Source organism: Heloderma suspectum, chromosome 1, assembly GCF_057233095.1.
Source record: "Heloderma suspectum isolate Gila_16-S chromosome 1, 16-S_ref, whole genome shotgun sequence".
In the NCBI taxonomy this organism is placed as follows: Eukaryota; Metazoa; Chordata; class Lepidosauria; order Squamata; family Helodermatidae; genus Heloderma; species Heloderma suspectum.
In genome coordinates, this window is record NC_139458.1 from 326,320,958 (window position 1) to 326,343,377 (window position 22,420).

The 22,420-nt window shown below is 45.0% G+C and overlaps 1 protein-coding gene across 2 annotated transcripts in view; it reads right to left on the reverse strand.

Moving 5' to 3' along the window:
- Positions 1-2,124: 2,124 nt before the first annotated feature.
- Positions 2,125-22,420, reverse strand: part of LOC146359454 (amine sulfotransferase-like) — a 28,581-nt gene continuing 8,285 nt past the window's right edge. Inside the window, exons 5-7 of one of the 2 annotated variants that reach the window (XM_084827361.1) lie at positions 22,307-22,401; positions 9,951-10,131; positions 2,125-5,781 (exon numbers count right to left, since the gene is read on the reverse strand). In XM_084827361.1, the coding sequence (XP_084683487.1) occupies positions 5,648-5,781; positions 9,951-10,131; positions 22,307-22,401 (410 nt within the window). In that variant the 3' untranslated portion in view covers positions 2,125-5,647. The remainder of the gene's footprint in view (positions 5,782-9,950; positions 10,132-22,306; positions 22,402-22,420) is intronic. The other variant, XM_084827362.1, reaches the window with a different exon arrangement.

Genomic DNA, 22,420 nt, shown 5'->3' on the forward strand with positions numbered 1-22,420 from the left:
CACTGAGTTCACCTGTGCCTCAAGTGACAGTTCTGGATCCAAGAGCACCCCCAAACTACGAACCTGATCCTTTAAGGGGAGTGCAACCCCCTCCAGAACAGGTTGAATATCACCTAGCCGGGCAGACGAACCACCCACTAACAGTACCTCTGTCTTGTCTGGATTGAGTTTCAGTTGATTAGCCCTCATCCACTCCATTACTGTACCCATTACTGTGAGGTGTAGGCTGAGGTGCCATCAATATGCAGATGACACCCAGCTCTACCTCTCTTTCTCATCAAAACCAGGTGAGGCAGTGGCTGTGCCTGGGCACAGTAATGGAGTGGATGAGGGCTAATCAACTGAAACTCAATCCAGACAAGACAGAGGTACTGTTAGTGGGTGGTTCGTCTGCCCGGCTAGGTGATATTCAACCTGTTCTGGAGGGGGTTGCACTCCCCTTAAAGGATCAGGTTCGTAGTTTGGGGGTGCTCTTGGATCCAGAACTGTCACTTGAGGCACAGGTGAACTCAGTGGCACGGAGCACTTTTTATCAGCTTAGGCTGGTATACCAACTACGCCCTTATCTGGACAGAGATAGCCTAGCTACAGTTATCCATGCTCTGATAACTTCTCGTCTGGATTACTGCAATGCGTTATACATGGGGCTGCCTTTGAAAATGGTCCGGAAACTTCAGCTGGTCCAAAATAGGGCAGCAAGATTGTTAACAGGGCCTGGCCTGCGAGCTCATATTACGCCAGTACTTCTCCAGCTGCACTGGCTGCCAGTCCATTTCCAGGCCCGATTCAAAGTGCTGGTGTTAACATTCAAAGCCCTTAACAGCTTGGGGCCAGGTTACCTGAAGGATCGCCTCCTCCCATATGTGCCTGCCCGGACCTTAAGATCATCATCAGCGGCCCTTCTCCGTGAGCCCCTGCCAAAGGAAGTGAGGTGGGTGGCTACTAGGAGGAGGGCTTTTTCTGCTGTGGCACCCCGGCTCTGGAATGAGCTCCCTAGTGAGGTTCGCCTGGCGCCTACATTGTATTCCTTTCGGCGCCAGGTGAAGACCTTTTTATTTTCCCAGGCATTTTAGCATTTTAGCTTTCTAAATTTTTATCTTTGCTGTTTTAAATCTGTATTTTAAACTCCTGCACTGCTGCTAGGTTTTATTGTGGTTGTATTGTTATATTGTGGTTTTACTGTTCTATATATTTTTAATTGTTTTATTGTGTGTTGTTTGGTTTTAATTTTGTGAACTGCCCAGAGAGCTTCGGCTATTGGGTGGTATAGAAATGAAATAAATGAATAAATAATAAATGTTGTGCATTGTCACAAACTGTGCTTGCTTACAACTTATGCTCCATGCATCCACACTTTTCCTGGATCTTTCAGTCCCAAATCCAGATTGGGAGGATGGAGTGCCTGGGACCAGCAAAGATGCTCCACATTGTCCTGGTCCTGTATTGCCTTATGAAGCATCTGAGCCTTACTGTATTGCTAGAGGAATCCTACTGTGGGAAAGTTAATAAATCACCAGGCCAAGATGGTATCCATCCTAGAAGTCTTAAAGAATTCAAATGTGAAATTGTTGATCTTCTTACGAAAATATGTAACATGTCCCTAAGATCAGCCTCTGTACCAGACGACTGGAGAATGGCTAATGTAACATCAGTTTTTTAAAAGAGGTCCAGGAGAAACCTGGGAAATTACAGGCCAGTTAGCTTCACCTCTGTCTCGGGTAAGTTGGTGGAAAACAGTATTAAAGATAAAATTAGTCAGAATATAGAATGACAAGCCCTCCCGAAAAAGAATCAACATGGACCCGCAAAGGTTAAGTCCTGTCTCACTAACCCTTTAAAGCTCTTTGAGAGTGTCAATATATATGTGGATGATGCCACATATTTATGCCGATGATGCCAAATTATTTAGGGTTGAAACTAAAAGGGATTGTGAAGAGCTCCAAAAGGATCTCTCCAAACTGGGAGAACAGGCATCAATATGGCAAATGCGATTCAATATCAGCAAGTGTAAAGTGATGCACTTCGGGAGGGGGGGAATCCCAACCTTATGTATTACTAATGGAATTATTATTTTTGTTTATTTGTGTTTTAAAAGTAATAGCAATAAAATTTACTCCCAACAATACTACTGTAATTTTTAATGTCCTTCAAATTTACTGTAAATAATAAATATAAATATAATAACAGAATACTTGCAAACATATAAATGTCCTTCTTGGAAAGAGAGGGCTTTTTGTTTCTGTCATGGTGGGACCCAGGTTCTTTGACAGAATGATTGGTGGGATGGTTAAGAAATGTATGGTTAAGAACCACTGAATTAGAGGACGGCTTCAAAATAGAGGACTGTCCTTTGTAAAGGATGACACATGGCCACACTATGTTCAGCAGCCAATACTGGATCAAGGCTTTGTTGACTGTGAACCCAGGAGCCTCTGGCACAGGCACTTAGAAGACTTCAGGGTCATGAAATGACTAGGTATCACTCTAGAAGGGGCAGGCCTCCAGCTCTTACACATCTGCACAGGAAAGTGTGCAGAGAGAGACGAAGGAAACTAACCTCAGGGACAACTAGTGTTCAAGAACACTGTTGGTCTCATGGGGATCAGGTCCCTTCTGTGCAGGAGCTCTAACACCCAGTTCAAGAAGGAAAAATAAAAGCCACATCACTTACTCTAGTATAAAAACTTAGAATTTAGGGAACCTCCTCCCAAGGGGATTGTGGGTTGCCTTGAATACCATTTTTCCTGCTGATCCTCTCCAATTAATGGCTTAGTGCTTCGTTTATATTGGGAGTTTTTGAAACGTGCTATGCTTCATACGATTTTATATTACTCCATAACTGTGGATACTTTTACTTGAAAACTGGGTAATAAAAATGTGTAATTAAAAATAAATAAAAACAACTAGTATTAAAGTGTCCCATCCACCCACTATCACTATTACTGGCTTCCCTCTTGGAGTCAATATTAAAGTCAATGGGTGGGTCTGGATGTCACACTAAGCCACCCTGCGAATAAGCCATGATGGGTTGTTTGTTGAGCAACCCACAGTACTCCTGACAGGCAATCGGGCTTGCTATGGCTTGTTTTCTCCTCATTCCCACTCAGTCCTCCCACTGGCTCTGACACATATCCAAGTGTCCTTTGTGGCAGGACCCCTCTTTGTCATAGAGAGTCTTTTTCAATCAGATCCGGTCATTTCTCCCCCTTTCTTCTCCTGTTTCCACCAGCAGGGCCAGAGTTTGACAACTCCTTTGACAGCTGTCAAACCCCAGCACAGCTAATAGAAAATGAGTGAAAAATGGGTAGAATGCACTTTTACATGAAGATGGGGTTGTGCTGACTTGGGGTTGCATGGACTAGAAGGGGGGCACCCCCAAGGGTGGGGGCAAGACTTTAAGTCCCGGGGATCAGTCAGCTAAGTGGGTGATGTGGAGCACTGTCTCTACCTGTCAAAGTGGATCACCCAGTTAGCCAAGAGACTCCAGGGATTAAAGGGCCACCCCAACCCTTCTGGATCCCTTCCTTCCAGTGCATCCCTCCCCGAGTCTGCAGCACCTTGTTTTCATATAAAAGTACACAGTCCAGGTATCTGCCCAACATCTTTTGCACTAAAGACAGCTGAATGAATATTCAGCTTCTCCTTATCGTTCCGTAATACTACTAAATCCATTTCTATGAAACAGTCCAACTTCCTCCCTAGCTGATTTCCTGCTTCTGATATGTTTAGGGCACAATCCTATGGAGATAGCAATCAGCTGATGACTCAGAGGCTGATGACTATCAAATACAGGGTGGTTGGAGCATGGAGGTGATCCTCACCTCTATGCTCAGGCCAGCCTGCATTTTTGTCTAGATAGGCGATTTCGCCTCTGTAGCTGGGGAGCTTTGGAGCAGGATGGGGGGAGGTCACATGGAACATAGGAAGCTGCATAATGTGGCTTCCATGGTCTCCTCCTCACCCCTGGGACCAGCCCCTTTCATTGTCTCCATGCTCCATTTCCGAGCACGAAGACGTAGCTGTTGCGGAAAAAACTGTGTCGGCTATGAGGGGTGGGGGAGGGGAGTACAGTTCCTGGGAACCAAGGTCAGATCCTGGACTCCAACCTCAGTTTCCAGAAACCCAAACATCTTGGGGCCCTCTAGGCAGTGTCTAGTGGCCATAGGATTGCTCCCTCAACAAATTATTTATTGTTGGTCTTGATGTTCTTAGCGATATCCCCCTCAAAATGCTTCTTTGCATCTCATATTGTCTGCTTGCATCTCCTTTGTGCAAAGTTGTGCTCCCTTTTGCTTTCATCATTTGGGCAAGACTTCCATTTTCTGAAAAAAAAGCCTTCTTTTCACCTTTAGCTTCCTTGACTCTGCTCCTTAACCATGATGGTAACCACTTGGACTTGGTGCTACCTTTCCTGACCTGTGGTGTACATTCTTTCTGAACATCTCTTGTTGTGGTTTTGACTGACCTCAAAGCATTTTGAAGGGATTTAACCCTCCTGACTCACCCTTTCAACTTCCTTTCTACTAGGGATGTTGGAGAAATCCTCCACGGACCCAATGAGGCCAGATTCTATTGAATCCAGCCCCCTGAAGTCCATGGATGATCAGATCTCCTACCTTGTGTTCCAGCGCGAAGTCCTTGCTGGCGGATCCTCCCTGCCGCTGGCTCTGAAGACCCAGCAATATGCCATTTGCTCCCTGCACTTTACCATGATAGGCTACGTAAAGTTTTACGTAGCCTATCACGGTAAAGTGCAGGACGCAAATGGTGTCCGCTATGCTGGATGCCATTTGCAGATGAAGACCGGCCGTGGCTGGAAGTCCAGCAGTGGCCGGCTCTGGCCAGCAGCTCCACGGACTCGCTGTGGAGCAAAGCCGGCCAGGGAAGATTCCGGGGGGAGGACTGGATTGTCTCTCCCCCCTTGGGACCGCACAGCGGACCCAGGCAAGTGGGGTTCGTACACCCCTACTTTCTACCAGTTCCCGCATTTTAGAGAAGTTTACTCTTTTGAAGACAAATGTGACTGTGTTGGACATCCTGGGGAATTTGCACTTAAATATACGTATTAAATTTGATAACACTGTAGCCACTGTTTCCAACTGGTCTAATAACACTTGCATCTCATACTAGGTCCTGAGTGACTCCACTGGGGGGCTGTGGGAGGACAGAGCTCTGTGTGGTACATGGCCTGCCCTGTGCCCATACGTTGGCCTGCTGTCCTTAGGTATGCTGTGTCTGAATAAGACCCAACCCGTGTTGAAGTAAGATCCAACTGCCAGTCTAGTTGGCTTGATTCTGTATGTGGCATCCGGAGGGGGCACCATCTTCTCCTCCAATGCAGGCAGCAAAATTCCTTGTGCTGGCTCTGGCTCCAGAAATATAATGTCAGCACAAAATGTTGCATCCAGTTCATTCCTCTTAGTTTTCCTGTCTTCTTTTATTTCACTAATGTTTAATCGTGTACACTTGTACAAAACATCTCTTTAACGTATACCTTCTCTAGAATTTTTGATAATATCTGCAAAAAATATCTGCAACATATCAATCAGTTTATTCGTATTTTTTCCCCCAAACCAGTTAACACTTTAGCAAAACAAAAAACTTGTCCAGATGAGAGGTGGAACCTTTCTCTTCTTGAACATCCCTGCTAATAATGGTTTTGTATTTCTTTAATATCCCAGATAAATTTAAGAGGTACGTCTTTCATTTTCTCCTGAAAGATCGTGTCAAACCTTTCGCTCTGTGACACTGTCATCACGTTTTTCCAGTCTCCAATGGTACCTGATGAGAGGGGATGATGAAATTCAGTTTCAGATCACTGGTGATTTGGCCTGCAGTATTAAGCATAGCTCCAGACTCCTCATGCATAAATTCATCATCTGTTTGTTGGGAGATGAATTCAACCCTTAACCTCCAAATTGTCAGAGCTGTCTTGTGCTCTCACGGTAGCCCATTAGACACCCAATAAGAAAAAACACTGAGGTGTTCTACCAGGAAGATAAAACCTCCAGAACAACCTACAGAGACATATTAATATGATAATACAATTAATTGGGAAAGAGAATTGCTTTTCCATGGATAATACAGGTCATGAAGGAATTTCAACCTGTATGTGCTATAACAATTATTTTATTTTAGTTATCATTTAATAATTAATAAGGAAGATGTAATGATAGAGTGTATACTTTAGTAACACTCTTTTAGCATTAAGGAGTCAGTAACTTGAGGACTTGCCCTAAATTCACATGACCTGGGCAGTTTGAAAGGTCTGTAGGTTGTTGTACAAGAGGTTCTTAGAGGCTCCTAAAATAAAGTTACATTTTCACCTATTCCTCATGCCTCTAGCCTGTTTGGGGACCCAGAAATATTACAATCACCACCAATAGTTTATGATACACAATTATGTCCCCCCTCCCCACATAAAACTGAATGAGTATTCCCCCCGCACCATGCATCACACTTTTGTGAATCAGGCACTATTAAAAGAGCCATAGTCATGGCCCATTTGGTAAGGCTTTCCTGAAACATGAACATTCAACCATGTTAAGGTGTTCATTTTACCTACACTGAAAATTTCAGGAAGGCTGGTGACATTTTGTGGGAGAAGAAGCCGTTTAAGTACAACCCACCCACCCCATCAAAAGTAACTTTCACATAGTTGTTGGCAACCTTTTTTAGCCACGATTTATAAAGAGACTGGAGTAATATTACCTAAAACATTGATAGCTTTTCATTCTTCTTTGTGCTGGAGTCAGTGGAACACTATTTTCTTCAATGTTTATTTCATTTAGTTTTTTTAAATACACTTTTATACATAGTCAACAGGACTAACAGTAAGCCTGAGCAAACTCAGAAGCACTTTCTCTCTCCCTGCCCAGTCACAGCTATTTGAGATGGGGGAGGAGAGCTGCCATTCACCACAGAGTATTAGCCGCTGAGAAGGAGAAAAAGATGGTGGCAGTGTTCAGTTGGCTGGTGGGGCGTGGCTGAATCTGCTGGGAAACTGATGTGCAGGCAGAACTGTTCTCCTGTGGATGCTCGGAAATCGGCGCATGAGGAGGACTCTCCTTCTCTGCATGTTTTCCAGCAGATTCAGGCCACTGCTGTCACCCTGCCAAGCTCCTGTTTGGTGGTCTTGTAGGCAAGGGCTTCTGAATTCTTCTGGGAAAGCAGCACGCAAGGTGAGCTCTCCTCAAGCGCCTGTTTCCAAGGAGATTCAGGCCACCACCCCTACTCTGCCAAACAGCTGTTTGACGGGCTGGTGGGGGGAGTGATTATGGAATGGGGTTAACCATGCAATCCTAGACATGTCTACTCAGATGGAAGTCCCATTGAATTCAATGCGTCTCAGCCCCAGGTAAGTAAATATAAGATTGTAGGTGAAATGAAAAAGAGATTCAAGGAAGCTATCGAAACTGGCAAACAGAGATATCTGAAGCACAGATGCAGATCATGCCACTTAGGGGGTAAAATGAAATGATAAACCATAAAGAAAACATTGTAATTATTTTATTAATTAATAATTAGTGTTGTATTTTATTGTGGTACATCCCAGTATTAAATGCATTGTTTAAAAGTGCCACTGATGGTAATGGAATTTCCTTTCCAGTGCAATCATATACATATCTACTCAGAATTAAATCCCACTGGGTAGAATGGGACATACTCCCAATTAAGTGGGAGTTCAGCCTTGGCATATTATTATCAGAGAGATCATAACCTCTGGGGCCTATTTATTCCATTGAAAATGAGTTTGAACTCAAAACCCTGGCTTTGAATTCATATTAGATGTTGACATCATGTAAGGTCCCAGCTGCAAGTGGCTTGGTTGCCAAGTGAACAATATATTCAGTTCCTACATTAAAGAAATCCATGAAATTCATTAAAAAACACCCTATGGTTTACAAGGAAAGTTAAAGCTATACAGTTTGGGTGGATCACAGATCCTAATTCTAGAAAAGTGGATGCTCTAGAACAGCCTTTTCCAGTGTCCATGATGGCTACTAATGATGGGAGCTGCCAACCAACACATGTGGAGGCCCCTGGTTGGGGAAGGCTGCTCTAAAAACTAGAGAAGTGGCCCTAAATTGTTCATTATCAATTTCCCACAACCCCACAGTCACTGTTGTATATCATATTCTCCATCCTGTTCATGGTTTATCTGCTTTGGGCAGTAGAGGCTGGTGGCTCCGATTTGGGTGCGGGCCATGAATCCATTCTGGGTTTCAAGCAGAGCCAGCCCAAACTCTAATGGAGCTATCTGAGGTCTTGAACCATAACCTCAAAATAGGTTCAGCACCTTGGATAGCTCCTTTAGAGTTCCAGCTGGTTCTGACTGAAACCCAGAGTGGATTCACAGCCCCACCGAAATCGGGACCACCAGCCTCCGCTGGCTTTTGGAGAATGAAAATTTCACTTGCACTTCCTGCCTCCATAGGGAGGATGTGGCATTAAGGCTTGTGAGCCAAAGCTCATGGTTTTCCTGCTTTTTGGTGCTTGCTTGGTTGAAAGCTGTATAGCCTTAACTTGGGGGGGGGGGGTATACTACAGCTTTTTGTTTATTAAATCAAGAACAGCAAAAGCCTGTTGACTTTTCATGCTCAGAGAGGGGCAACTTTCTTGGCAGAGCAACAACAGAGGTTAAGGGCCCTTTGGGGCAGAAAGGTGATTTATAAACATTTCAATGAAGAAAAATCCGTTGTTCCTTGCTTGACAGGAGCAACGGTCCCTTGCGTAAAGGCTCACAAAATGGAATCCTCCTCACTGGGGAAAAATTCCTAGGAATAAAGAAACATTTAGAACAACTAAGAAGGTTTCCCCTGACATCTAGGACAGCTCCCAGATGGAGGGATTCTAGCAGTTATGTCTTTTCTGCTTAACAGTATAACAGTTTTTCTGCAGAAATAAAAAGGACCAAAAAAAAGTGGCAGAAAAACCAGGAAGGTTTAGAGTGGAAGATGACATCATCTGGACCTCCTGTAAAATTCCATGAATGGGGCAGGGCAAGAGAGATGGCAAGAGAGAAGTCTTGCCTAGAAGCACACTAGTTTTCCTTGTGAAAACATTTGGGGGGGGGGCTGAAGCAGAATTCAGTCATGTGAGTCCCTATTCCCCCGCACTCTGAACTGGGGCGGCCTAGATGTAGCTTTACCACCACATCTGCTGTTCATGAGAATTAGGTTTGAGTGGATAGAGGAGGCCAGGAATAGACAAACACCCAAGCATACAATAAGCCAAGGCAAGCTGGGGCCAGGGAAATCACAGGTAGAAAATCAAGTGCTCCGGAGAAATGAAATGATTATTGGGAAATGTGGATCTGAACAAAGGCAGGAAATGAGCAATGGGGCAAAGGAATAGATACAGGAATTAGGAATAGATAGTAAATGGAGGCTATGTCAAGAGGGAATATATGAGGAGACAGGAGACTGGGAGAGAGAATGAGGATGGAGAGGAATGATACACCTGCTCAGGGGATCAAATTTCACATATTGATTCAAAATGAGTGATCCAACCTGTGGCCTAATCTTTTGTTTCTTAAGAATGCATTTCAAATCCAGATATGGGACATCATTTCTTCCCTACTCTCATAGTCAACCAATATGGCAACATAAAATACAGTGATGCTTGCTCATGAATACCAAGCAATGATCAATGGAGGAATACAGATATTACAATACTGGAGCTGGTTCTATTCCACCTACATTGACTGCGTCATCATAAACCATAAACTTAGTTGACTGGTGACTGTTAAAGAAGTGGCAGAGCGGACGACTTCTTGGTCAGTGGGAAGAATTTGATCTGTGTCTTTCACATTTCCAACTGCTGGAAAATATGCAAGAGTTTGCCCAATTTGGAGACTGAACATTTTGCTTTGGTTTATGGTTTAGGATAAAACATTGATATGCCTCATGCTATGAAGATGCATTTCAATTTTGTTGAATCAGTATTACCTTTGCGCAGATGGTTAATCTTCACTTGCTTGGAAAAAAATTCAAGTGCAGTGTCATGATTTGCCCTAGGATCAGCTTTCATATTCTTGAACGTAGCCAGGTCCACAATTTTGTCCAGTTCCTGGCTGCTCAGTTGCTTTCCCACAAAACTGCAGATTTTTAATACAGCGCCTCTGAGGTCCTGAAATAAGAGTTATTTCATTTCTGAGTTTTAGGCTGCAATCCTATGCAGACTTACCTGGGAGTAAATTCCACTGGATTCAGGGACCGACTTCTGGGTAGACATGCATAGGCTTATGCTGTTAGAGTAATATCACTTGAAGCTTAGTGAAGTGGGATGTAGTCTACAAAAGGTGATGATATCATAAATTGTTATCATTTAAGGTGCTAGAAGGCTCTTTGGGGTTTTTGTTGCATCAGACCTACACGGCTACCCATATGGAAAACATTATTTCTTAAAACACCGGTGGAAATGAATATATAGGCAGTTGTCCAAGAAGCTGCCAATGTGGCTCTACCTTAATTACCATTTCAAAGATCTTGGTGGTAAACAGTTACAGTGATCCTTCTCTCTAATTAGTTGTTCTCAGTACATCACCTATGAGAAGTCTGCTCTCCAGTGGTTTGTTGTTCAGTCGTTCAGTCGTGTCTGACTCTTCGTGACCCCATGGACCATAGCACACCAGGACTTCCTGTCCTGCGCTCTCTCCTGGAGTGTGCTCAAATTCATATTCATTGCATCAGTGATGCTATCTAGCCATCTCATCCTCTGCTGTCCCCTTCTCCTTTTGCCTTCAGCCTTTCCCAGCATCAGGGTCTTTTCCAGAGAGTTTTCTCTTTGCATTAGGTGGCCAAAATATTTGAGCTTCAGCTTCAGTATCTGTCCTTCCAATGAGCACTCAGGGTTGATATCCTTTAGGATGGACTGATTTGACCTCCTTGCAGTCCAGGGGACTCGTAAGAGTCTTCTCCAGCACCACAGTTCGAAAGCATCAATTCTTCGGCGCTCAGCCTTCCTTATAGTCCAGCTCTCACAGCCATACATTACTACTGGGAAAACCATAGCTTTGATTAGACGGACCTTTGTCGGCAAGGTGATGTCTCTGCTTCTTACTATGCTGTCTAGGTTTGCCATAGCTTTCCTCCCAAGGAGCAAGCGTCTTTTAATTTCATGGCTACGGTCACCGTCTGTGGTGATCTTGGAGCCCAAGAAAATAAAATCTGTCACTGCTTCCATTTCTTCCTCTTCCATATGCCAGGAAGTGATGGGGCCAGAGGCCATGATCTTCATTTTTTTAATGTTGAGTTTCAAACCAGCTTTTGCACTCTCCACTTTCACCCTCAACAAAAGGCTCTTTAGATCCTCTTCGCTTTCTGCCATTAGGGTGGTATCATCTGCATATCTGAGGTTGTTGATAATTCTCCCGGCAATCTTAATTCCGACCTGTGATTCATCCAACCCGGCATTTCTCATGATGTACTCTGCATATAAGTTAAAGAAGCAGGGCGACAATATGCAGCCTTGTCATACTCCTTTCCCAATTTGGAACCAATCAGTTGTTCCATGTCCAGTTCTTACTGTTGCTTCCTGACCCTCGTACAGATTTCTCAGGAGACAGGTAAGGTGGCCTGGTACCCCCATCTCTTTCAGAATTTGCCACAGTTTGTTGTGATCCACACAATCAAAGGCTTTAGCGTAGTCAATGAAGGAGATTCGTACGCCATTTGCGTACGTGCTTTTTTTGTTTTTGTTTTCAAAGTCACCCGTGATAGGCTACATAACGATTTACGTAGCCTATCACGGCTGACTTTGCAAATCTAGCCGTGATAGGCTGTGTAAATCGTTACGTAGCCTATCACGGGGTGTTTTTTTGTTTTTGTTTTACTTTCGTAGTTCGTGGCCGGGGAGACGGGGCGCTTCTCCCCAGCCTGAACTTCGGGGGGAGAACCGAAGCGCCTCCACCCCACCGTGAAGCAAGCTGCGAGACCAGGTAAGTGACTTTCGTACATCCCTATGCCGCCATTTGTGGCCCGGCCAGCCAGGATTCAAGGGTGGAGGGACAGAGCGCCTCCCCCCGGCCAGAATTTCGGGGGGAGGGACAGAGCGCCGCCCCCCCGGCCAGAATTTCAGGGGGAGGGACGGAGCGCCTACCCCCCACCGCGAATCAAATTTCATTACAGGTAAGTGACTTTCGTACATCCCTACTATATATTCATAAGGGATATGATTTACGTTGAGTGGTTTTCCCTACGTTCTTCAATTTAAGCCAAAATTTTGCAACAAGAAGCTCATGATCTGAGCCACAGTCAGCTCCAGGTCTTGTTTTTACTGACTGTATAGAGCTTCTCCATCTTTGGCTGCAAAGGACATAATCAATCTGATTTCAATATTGACCATCTGGTGATGTCCATGTGTAGAGTCGCCTCTTGTGCTGTTGGAAAAGAGTGTTTGCTATGATCAGCGTGTTCTCTTGGCAAAACTCTATTAGCTTTTGTCCTGCTTCATTTTGTACACCAAGGCCATGCTTGCCTGTTATCCCGGTGATTTCTTGACTTCCTACTTTAGCATTCCAATCCCCTACGATGAAGAGGACATCTTTTTTTGGTGTTAGTTCTAGAAGGTGTTGTAGGTCTTCATAAAACTGATCAACCTCAGTTTCTTCGGCATCAGTGGTTGGGGCATAGACTTGAATTACTGTGATGTTGAATGGTTTGCCTTGGATTTGTACTGAGATCATTCTATCGTTTTTAAGATTGTACCCCAGTACTGCTTTTCCCACCCTTTTGTTGACTATGAGTGCTACTCCATTTCTTCTAAGGGATTCTTGCCTACAGTAGTAGATATGATGGTCACCTGAATTAAATTTGCCCATGCCTGTCCATTTTAGTTCGCTTATTCCCAAGATATCGATGTTCCATCTTGCCATCTCATGTTTGACCACCTCCAGCTTACCTTGATTCATTGATCTGACATTCCAGGTTCCTAAACTATATTGTTCTTTACAGCATCGGATTTTCTTTTCACCACCAGACACATCCACAGCTGAGTGTCCTTTCAGCTTTGGCCCAGCCGCTTCACTCTTTCTGGCGCTACTTGGAAATTCCCTCTGCTCTTCCCCAGTAGTATATTGGACACCTTCCGACCTGAGGGGCTCATCTTCCGGCGTCATCTCTTTTAGCCTTGTGATACGTTCCATGGGGTTTTCTTGGCAAGAATACTGGAGTGGGTTGCCATTTCCTTCTCCAGTGGACCACATTTTGTCAGAACTCTCTGCCATGACCTGTCCGTCTTGGGTGGCCCTGCACGGCATAGCTTATGGCTTCACTGAGTTACGCAAGCCCCTTCGCCACAACAAGGCAGTGATCCATGAAGGGGTTCTCCAGTGGTAGGAGGCGAAAAAGCAATAGAATCCAACTTTCCTGCCTTCCTTTGAAGACGGGGGGGCGAGGGGGGGAGGAAGTACATCTTTTTTTCTTTATCTACAACATTTATATACCACTCCACATCTAACAGATTCTGAAGTGGTGAACAATAAGAGATAAAATGATTAAAAAGATAAAAAAGATAAAAACAGTAAAACACCATATTAAAATCATTCTTTTTAAAAACAGAATGCCAATAAAAACCATGGCTGGTCAGTCAAGGAAGGCTTCTTGGAATAGGATCATCTCAACACCAGACTAAAATCCTGCATTTAAAGCAGGGCTTTCTGCTTCCATTTTAAATGCAGGATCACAACGGACTCCCTTTACACATGCTTCTCCCCCCCCTTTCCCCCCTTCTTTTCCCCCTTATCTGAGTCTTCCCTATGTTTCATTTATCTAGCTCCTCTTCTTGCGGCTTTTCCTTTTTCATGGAGGGAACTCAAGCGGAACACAAGTGGGGGTAATTTGATACCTCATTATCTCCTATCTATTTCAAAATGGAATAAAGGTCATTTAGTGCAGGAGACACCCTGGACGTTATCTAAAGGGCTTGCAAACTTCCATTAGTGAGCAATCTCAACAGCAGGACAAAAGCTCCATGTGAAGAAGCCCTAGAGCTGTTTTCAGGAGATGCTAGAAACAACACAGGGTTGGCTCCTTCCTGACCTCCATAGGCAGGGAGTTCCAGAGAAAGGGGGCCACCACACTGAAGGCTCTTCTCCAGGTGGACTCCATTCTGGCCATATATCCATTTGGAACCACAAGGAGCATGCCTTCTGATGACCTCAATTACTGGGGAGGTTGGTAAGGGAGAAGGCACTCTGGCAGATATCCTGGTCCCAAGTTGTTTAGGGCTTTGTACACTAGTTCCAAAACCTTAAACCTGACCAGGTAGCGAATAGGCAGCCAGTGCAGTTCCCTCAGCAATGGAGTTGCATGCTGAAAAGGGGCAGCTCCAGATAATAGCTGAGCTGTTGTGTTCTGCTCTAGCTCCAGCATCCAGAGCAGCCTTAAGGGCAGTGCATTGCAGTAATCCAGTCTTGTGGTTACTAGTGCCTGTACCAATGTGGCCAACCAATCCCTGTCCAGGAGAGGCCATAGCTGGTGAATGAGCCAAAGCTGGTAAAAGGTACTCTCAGCCACCAGGGTCTCCAGTGACAGTGACGGATCTAGGAGTACCCCCCCAAAGTATGGACCTGATCTTTCAGAGGGAGTGCAACCCATCCAGATCAGGCAATGAGCCTATCTCCCAGACCCGGGAACCACTCACCCACAGGGCTTCCATGATTCATGTTTCAGTTTCTTGGCCCTCATCCAGCCCATTACTGAGTTCAGGCACTGGTCCAGGACTTGCACAGCCTCTCCTGATTCAGCTGTCACAGGGAGATAGGGCTGTGTGTCATCAGTGTACCGATGGCACTTGGCTCCAAATCCCCTAATGACCACTCCCAGCGGCTTCATATAGATGTTAAATAACACTGGGGACAAGATGGTACCCTGTGGAACCCCATAGCTCAATTGCCAAGGGGCCAAGGAAAGGCCACCCAATGTTACTGGCTGAAATTGGCCCCACAGGTAGGACTGGAACCACTGTAACACAGTGCTTCGAATGCCCATCCCATTTTGCTTTTTCTAATCACAGCTGCATAGGTGGGCAGTTTCTTCCTTTTCATGGACATTGTGCCTTAAATGTCTTCCATGTGTGTGTATGTGTGTGTGTGTACACACACACACACACACACACACCAGGCCATGGAAGGCTGGAACAGGACAACAGAAGCAGGTTTTGAGATGGAAACTGCCATTTTTTAGTGGGACTGAGAAAGTGGGAGAGGGCTGGTTCTGAGCTCTGGAAAGCACTTTTTTGGACCTGCCTCTCTAGAGATGTGGGGCGTAAGCTGTCTGCACCCATCTGCTTTCAGCCTGTGTATCTGTAAATAAACTCAAATATTACCAAACACCTTAAGTCTCCAGCGATCCTTCCTTTCAAAGGAAACCTATCTGGGGGCCAGTCTTCTTGGAAACTGAATGAGAAGCACTTTCTGGTTTTCTCTGGGTTTTCATGAAATCGGCTTTGGTCCATTAGCGGCATGCTAAGCAAGAAAAATGGGGTATGCACTGCCTAAACCCCCACTTTTCTTGCTCTGTGTGCTGCTGACAGGCCAAAGCCAATTTAATGGAAAATGTCATCAACCCCATAGGCGCTGGTCAGCGAATGAGAGTGTTGTTCCCTGCCCCTGTCCATGCTCCCTTGCTCAGGGAAATTTACTGGAAGCCCTGAAGTAAATCCCTGTAATTTAGCCCTCTCACCTCATCCAGCATTGGGGTGAATCCCCATTCTCTCTCTCAAGAAAAAGCAAACCCCAATTTCATTCTTCCCTTCTATTTTAATCTCCTCCAGCATGGCTTCCTATCCCCTGTAACATCAGGTGGGATGGGGTCCTCTTTTAACCCCAAGATCACATCCTTTTAAACTCTGGGTTCATTTTTTCCCTGGCTCCCACCTTGCAGTCACAAACTGCAGGGCAGAAGGCTTCTCACCAACACATACAGTCACAGCATGATCCCCATGAAGGCTTACTTGAAAGTAAGTCCCATTGAAGTCAGTGGGGCTTACTGCCCTGCTTGAGACTGCAGGGGAGCTAGGTTTACTTCTTAATGGGGAGCAAAACTTACTTCCAAATAAACATACACAGAAGGCGGGTGGCTTCACAGAGATTCTCATCCAGCATTGGGATATGTGAAGATTAAAAGAGGCCTAATGCAGTTTTATCAATGGGACAAGTGGGCTGTATCATACTATGATACATGTATCATACTATGTATCATACATAGGTGAATGGGCAGAGAAACTAGTGGGGTATGGTGGGTGATCGCTCCAGCACGACTGAGAGTTTGATCCATTATTATTAATAATGATCCATTATTATTGTTTCCCGCCTCCCAGCTGAGCAGAGCAGAGCAAGCTGCTCCAGCTGGTCCAGGGACTACAGAAGCAGGCAAGCTCCCAGAGAGCGAGCGAACAGAGCAAGCGAACAGGGGGAGCAAACAGGAGTTGGCCAGGGGAGTTCGGCAGGGGAGGTCAAGGGGGAGGCCCCTAACATTTTTTTTTAATTATTTAAATTATTTATTTTAACTAACTTTTTTCCATTTATTTGTCTTGTAACACACACTTTCACACCAGTGGGACTCTGCTTTTAACCTCTACTGAGTAGAGGAGCAGGCACAGGCTAGTCTAGAACAATCACAAAGCTAGACACAAAAAGGGAAAAGAGGCTATGGAAGGACAAGACTCTCCAGTGGTGGTGACCTGCAAGGTGTGTGCAATGTTTGTTTTCTTGCCGGAGAACAACATGGCCTACACCTGCAACAAGTGCAAGTTGATCACGCTGCTGCAGGAAAAAGTAAGTGGACTGGAGCGGCGACTGTCGACCCTCCGGGGAATAAGAGAACACGAAGAGTTCTTGGACAGAATGGGGGAACTACAGCAGCAAAGGGCAGACCAGAAGCTTGAAGAGCAACAGCAAGATGAGGCAGTGGGAAATGCTGAGGTGAAGAAAAATGGACTCGAGGATACTCCTTGGAAAAGGGTGACAGTTAGGAGAAGAAGAACTAGACGCCACTCTGCACCGGTGGAAGCAGTGGAGCTGTGGAACCGATTCCAGGTACTTGCAGATGAGACTGGAGGACAGCCTGCGGAGGAAGAATCACAGGGGAACCTGCATGAGAATGAGCAAGAGGCTAAAGGTCAGTCAAACAGAGGCGATGAAACCCAGGCCTACAAGAAGAAGAAGAGAAGAGTGGTAGTAGTGGGAGACTCCTTGCTGCGTGGGATCGAGACCCAAGTATGTCGCGAAGACCCATGGACTCGCCAGGTATGTTGTCTCCTGGGAGGACAGATTAGAGACGTGACTGAAAGGTTGCCTGCACTCATAAAGCCCACTGACAGGTATCCCTTTCTTCTCATCCATGTGGGAACAAATGATACCGCCAAGCGGAGCTATGAAGAGATCACGTCAGACTTTGAAGCTTTGGGAAGGAAACTCAAGAACTTTGGGGCCCAGATAGTTTTCTCATCCATTCTTCCAGTAGTTAGAAGAGGGATAGAAAGGGAACAAAAAATACTCCGGGTGAATGACTGGCTACGAAGGTGGTGCCGACGAGAGAGATTTGGATTCTGGGACCACGGGCTATACTTCCTGGAAGATGGGCTGTTGGCTAGGGATGGGTTGCACCTCACAAAGGCTGGGAAGAATGTGTTTGGCCACAGCATGAAGAACTTCATCAGGAGGGCTTTAAACTGAATCCTATGGGGAAGGGAGATGTAATGTTGGGGGTAACGATGGACATAGGCGCATGCACTGCAATGGAGAGAACAGCTCTGATAGCACCCAATAATAGTCTTCAGACACATGTAGGAAGAAAGCCAGACTATGAAGCACATGGTCTTCGATGTCTATATACTAATGCCCAGAGTATGGGAAACAAACAGAACAAACTTGAACTCTTAATACAAGAGGGAAATTATGACCTGATAGGTATAACTGAGACTTGGTGGGATGACTCTCATGACTGGAATACAGCAATTGAAGGATATAACTTGTTCAAAAAGAACAGGAGGAACAGAAAGGGAGGTGGGGTTGCACTGTATGTGAAAAATACATATCTCTGCACAGAAATACAGGAGGAGGAGCTTGGTAGCCCCATCGAGAGCATCTGGGTTGAAATAAATGGAGCAAAGAATAAAAGGAACCTGGTGGTTGGAGTCTATTACCGGCCACCCAATCAAGGAGAAGACAAGGATGAAACTTTTGAAAAGCAAATAGCCAATGTTTTAAGGAAGCATGATGTAGTAGTAATGGGGGACTTCAATTTCCCCGATATTTGTTGGGAGACAAATTCTGCAAAACATGGCCCCTCCAGGAAATTCCTGACTTGTGTGGCGGATAACTTCCTCCTACAGAAAGTAGAGGAAGGAACTAGAGGATCGGCTATCCTTGACTTGATCCTAACCAACAGAGATGACTTCGTGGATAAAGTAGCAGTTACAGGAACTCTGGGGGAAAGCGACCATGTTGTACTTGAGTTCTTGGTTCTAAGGGAAGCAAAATCCGAGTGTAGTCAAACGTGTACCCTGGATTTTAGGAAAGCTGATTTTCATAAACTCAGAACAATGATCAGTAAGGTCCCATGGCAAGCAATGCTAGCGAGAAAAGGAGTCCAAGATGGGTGGGAGCTTTTAAAAAAGGAAATTCTCAAGGCACAATCACAAGCAATTCCAACAAGAAGAAAAGGTGGAAGACAACAGAAGAAGCCAATGTGGCTTCACAATAAGCTTAGGGATGACCTGAAAACAAAAAAGGACACATATAGGAAGTGGAAAGAAGGCCAAGTAACAAAGGAAGAGTACAGGCAGATAGCACAGAATTGCAGGGATGGCGTCAGGAAGGCTAAAGCTGAGAATGAGCTGAGGTTAGCGAGGGATGTTAAAAACAACAAAAAGGCTTTCTTCAGCTACGTGCATAGTAAAAGGCAGAGGAAAGAAATGGTGGTTCAGCTATTAAATAAGGATGGCAAAACGATAACAGATGACAAAGAAAAGGCAGAGGTGCTCAATTCCTACTTTGGCTCAGTCTTCTCCCAAAAGAGGGTCTATGACCCCCCTGGCAAAGGCGAAGTACAGGCTGAAGGGGCAGGATTGCAGCTTGAGATAGACAGGCATATGGTCAAGGAACACCTCATTACTTTGAATGAGTTCAAATCTCCAGGGCCAGATGAACTGCATCCTAGAGTCATAAAGGAACTGGCAGAAGAACTCTCAGAACCGCTGTCTATTCTCTTTGAGAAATCATGGAGGACGGGGGAAGTGCCAGATGACTGGAGGAGGGCTAACGTTGTCCCTATCTTCAAAAAGGGTAAAAAGGAGGAACCTGGGAACTACAGACCAGTCAGTCTGACATCAATCCCTGGGAAAATTCTGGAGCAGATCATAAAGCAATCCATCTGGAAGCACCTTGACAACAATGCCGTGATTACTCGAAGCCAACATGGATTTGTCAAAAACAAGTCCTGCCAGACAAATCTGATCTCATTTTTTGATCAAGTAACCTCCCTTGTAGACCATGGGAATGCTGTAGACATCATATAGCTCGACTTCAGCAAAGCTTTCGACAAAGTGCCCCATGATATCCTGATGAGCAAACTAGCTCAAAGTGGGCTAGATGAAACAACGATCTGGTGGATCCACAGTTGGCTACAGAATCGGACTCAAAGAGTGCTTCTCAATGGGACCTTCTCAAACTGGGGAGAGGTAACGAGTGGGGTACCGCAGGGCTCAGTCCTGGGCCCAGTGCTCTTCAACGTTTTTATTAATGACTTGGAGGAGAAGGTGCAGGGAATGCTGATCAAATTTGCAGATGACACAAAATTGGGCGGGATAGCTAATACTTTGGAAGACAGAAACAAAATTCAAAGTGATCTGGATAGACTGGAGCGCTGGGCAGAAAACAACAGAATGACATTTCATAGGGATAAATGCCAAGTTCTGCACCTAGGAAAAAGAAACCAAATGCACAGTTACAAGATGGGAGATACGTGGCTCAACCACACTACAAGCGAGAAGGATCTTGGAATTGTTGTCGATCACAAGCTGAATATGAGCCAACAATGTGATGTGGCTGCAAAAAAGGCCAATGCTCTTTTGGGCTGCATTCACAGAAGCATCGCTTCCAAATCCCGGGAAGTACTAGTTCCCCTCTACTCAGCACTGGTTAGGCCTCATCTGGAGTACTGTGTCCAGTTCTGGGCACCACAATTTAAGAAGGATGCAGACAAACTGGAGAGGGTTCAGAGGAGGGCAACAAAGATGATTAGGGGACTGGAAACAAAGCCCTATGAAGAGAGACTGAAAGAACTGGGCATGTTTAGCCTTGAGAAGAGAAGACTGAGGGGAGATATGATAGCACTCTTCAAGTACTTGAAAGGTTGTCACAGAGAAGAAGGCCAGGATCTCTTCTTGATCATCCCAGAGTGCAGGACACGGAATAATGGGCTCAAGTTACAGGAAGCCAGATTCCGGCTGAACATCAGGAAAAATTTCCTGACTGTAAGAGCAATACGACAATGGAACCAATTACCTGGGGAGGTGGTGGGCTCTCCCACACTGGAGGCCTTCAAGACGAGGCAGGACAGCCATTTGTCAGGGATGCTCTGACCTGGATTCCTGCATTGAGCAGGGGGTTGGACTCGATGGCCTTGTAGGCCCCTTCCAGCCCTACTATTCTATGATTCTATGATTCTATTATTATTATTATTATTATTATTATTATTATTATTATTATTATTTACATTTCTATACTGCCCAATAGCCGGAGCTCTCTGGGCGGTTTACAAAGATTAAAAACATTAAAAATATAATATACAGAGATTAAAAACAATTTACATAAAAAACACACGAACAGACAATATACATGAAAGAAACATCTGTCTAAAACAACTTCAAACAAACAATGTCAAAAACAAACAACCCTAACCATAAGACATTCCAGGATCGATTAAACACTTATTATATGCTGCTGAATGCCTGGGAGAAATCAGTGGGACAAGCAGGCTTGTATAAGGGTGACTGGTGTGAAGGGGTGACTGAGGGAGACTGCGTAACAGTGGAATGACTGACTCAAAGGCTTCTGTCTGGGAATGCAGGTAGGAAACCACTACAACGGGGCAACTCCGCATAACTGCAGAATGACTGACTCAAAGGCTTCTGTGTAGTGGCTGCCCTTTCTCCTTCCCCTCTGAGTATTGCTTCCTCGTCAGTTATGAGTATGTCACAGTAACGGGACTGTGAAATATCGCCGCTGCGGGCTCCTGCTACTGGCCCCTCGCCTCTTTCTCCTTCCCCTCTGTGCATTCTTTATTGGGAGAAAAGAGGGAAAGGGGGTAGGGTGGCCCCATCCCTTGACCATGTCACTGCCAGGTCACAGCTGGTCACAGAGGCACACCCAGGATTTAATGCGAGGGACTGGGCACACTGCTCAGGAGCCGCATTTAAGGAAAAGCAACACACTAAAACGACTTTCTGGAAATGCACATTTCCCCCCCAAAAGCTGCAGAATTGCCGCAGATAGAGATGGACGGACTCAACTATGCCCGGCTTTGTTGGGCACTTACCAAGCTGCTGCCCCCACCCGCCTCTCAAAGTGTCCTGTTTTTCAAGAAGCATCTTACTCTAATTGCAAGCCAGGATGCAGCTGATGTTTCTATTTCATGTTGCTATTATTATTATTACTATTATTATTGTTGTTAATACCGCTAGCACTGAAAGCATGAAAAGCACTTTGCAATGTTTATGTCTCCCATCCCTGTTACCCTACAGGGCTGGCATCACTATAATCCACACCTTAATCCTAGGGTGCAGTGACATAAGCAGTCCCACTGGGCTTTAACAGTCTTCATGGGCTGTTTGGATGTACATATTACCTGCTGATTTCTTAAAGAAGGGAAGAGGGAGAGCAGGGGTGGAAAACCAAGGCAGGGGGTGTTTTTCTAATGTCCCCAGAGTCCAAAAAAGAGTCTGGCCATTTGGAAATTTCAAAGAAACGCCATTCCCTTCTCCCTCCTTTGCTTCGTTAAGATGTGGATATGGAAAACTCATGTCTGAAACAGCAATAAAAACCCTACTTACTTGCACAAATCCGTGTAGGGATTTATATATTTAGCAGTATATAAATATTACAAATAAAATAAAAATAAAAAAGAGGTGGTTGTACCAGTACAATGATTCCACAGCTCCCAAACTCTTACTTAAGGAGGCCATCTTTACTTTACTTAGTAAAAGTCCTTGGTACAGCTGGGATTCCACCTGCTAAAGTTGAACAATTTATCCACTGAGACATATTGGCTCATAAGAAGAAAAGTGACTAGTATCTCACCTTAACCATCTCCTCATAGGAAAGGAAGAGAATATTGAAGTCATTCTTATGGGTGTACCACCCTTTCACATGATCAAAGATCAAATTGGAAGGAACTGTTGGTCAAGCAAAGAA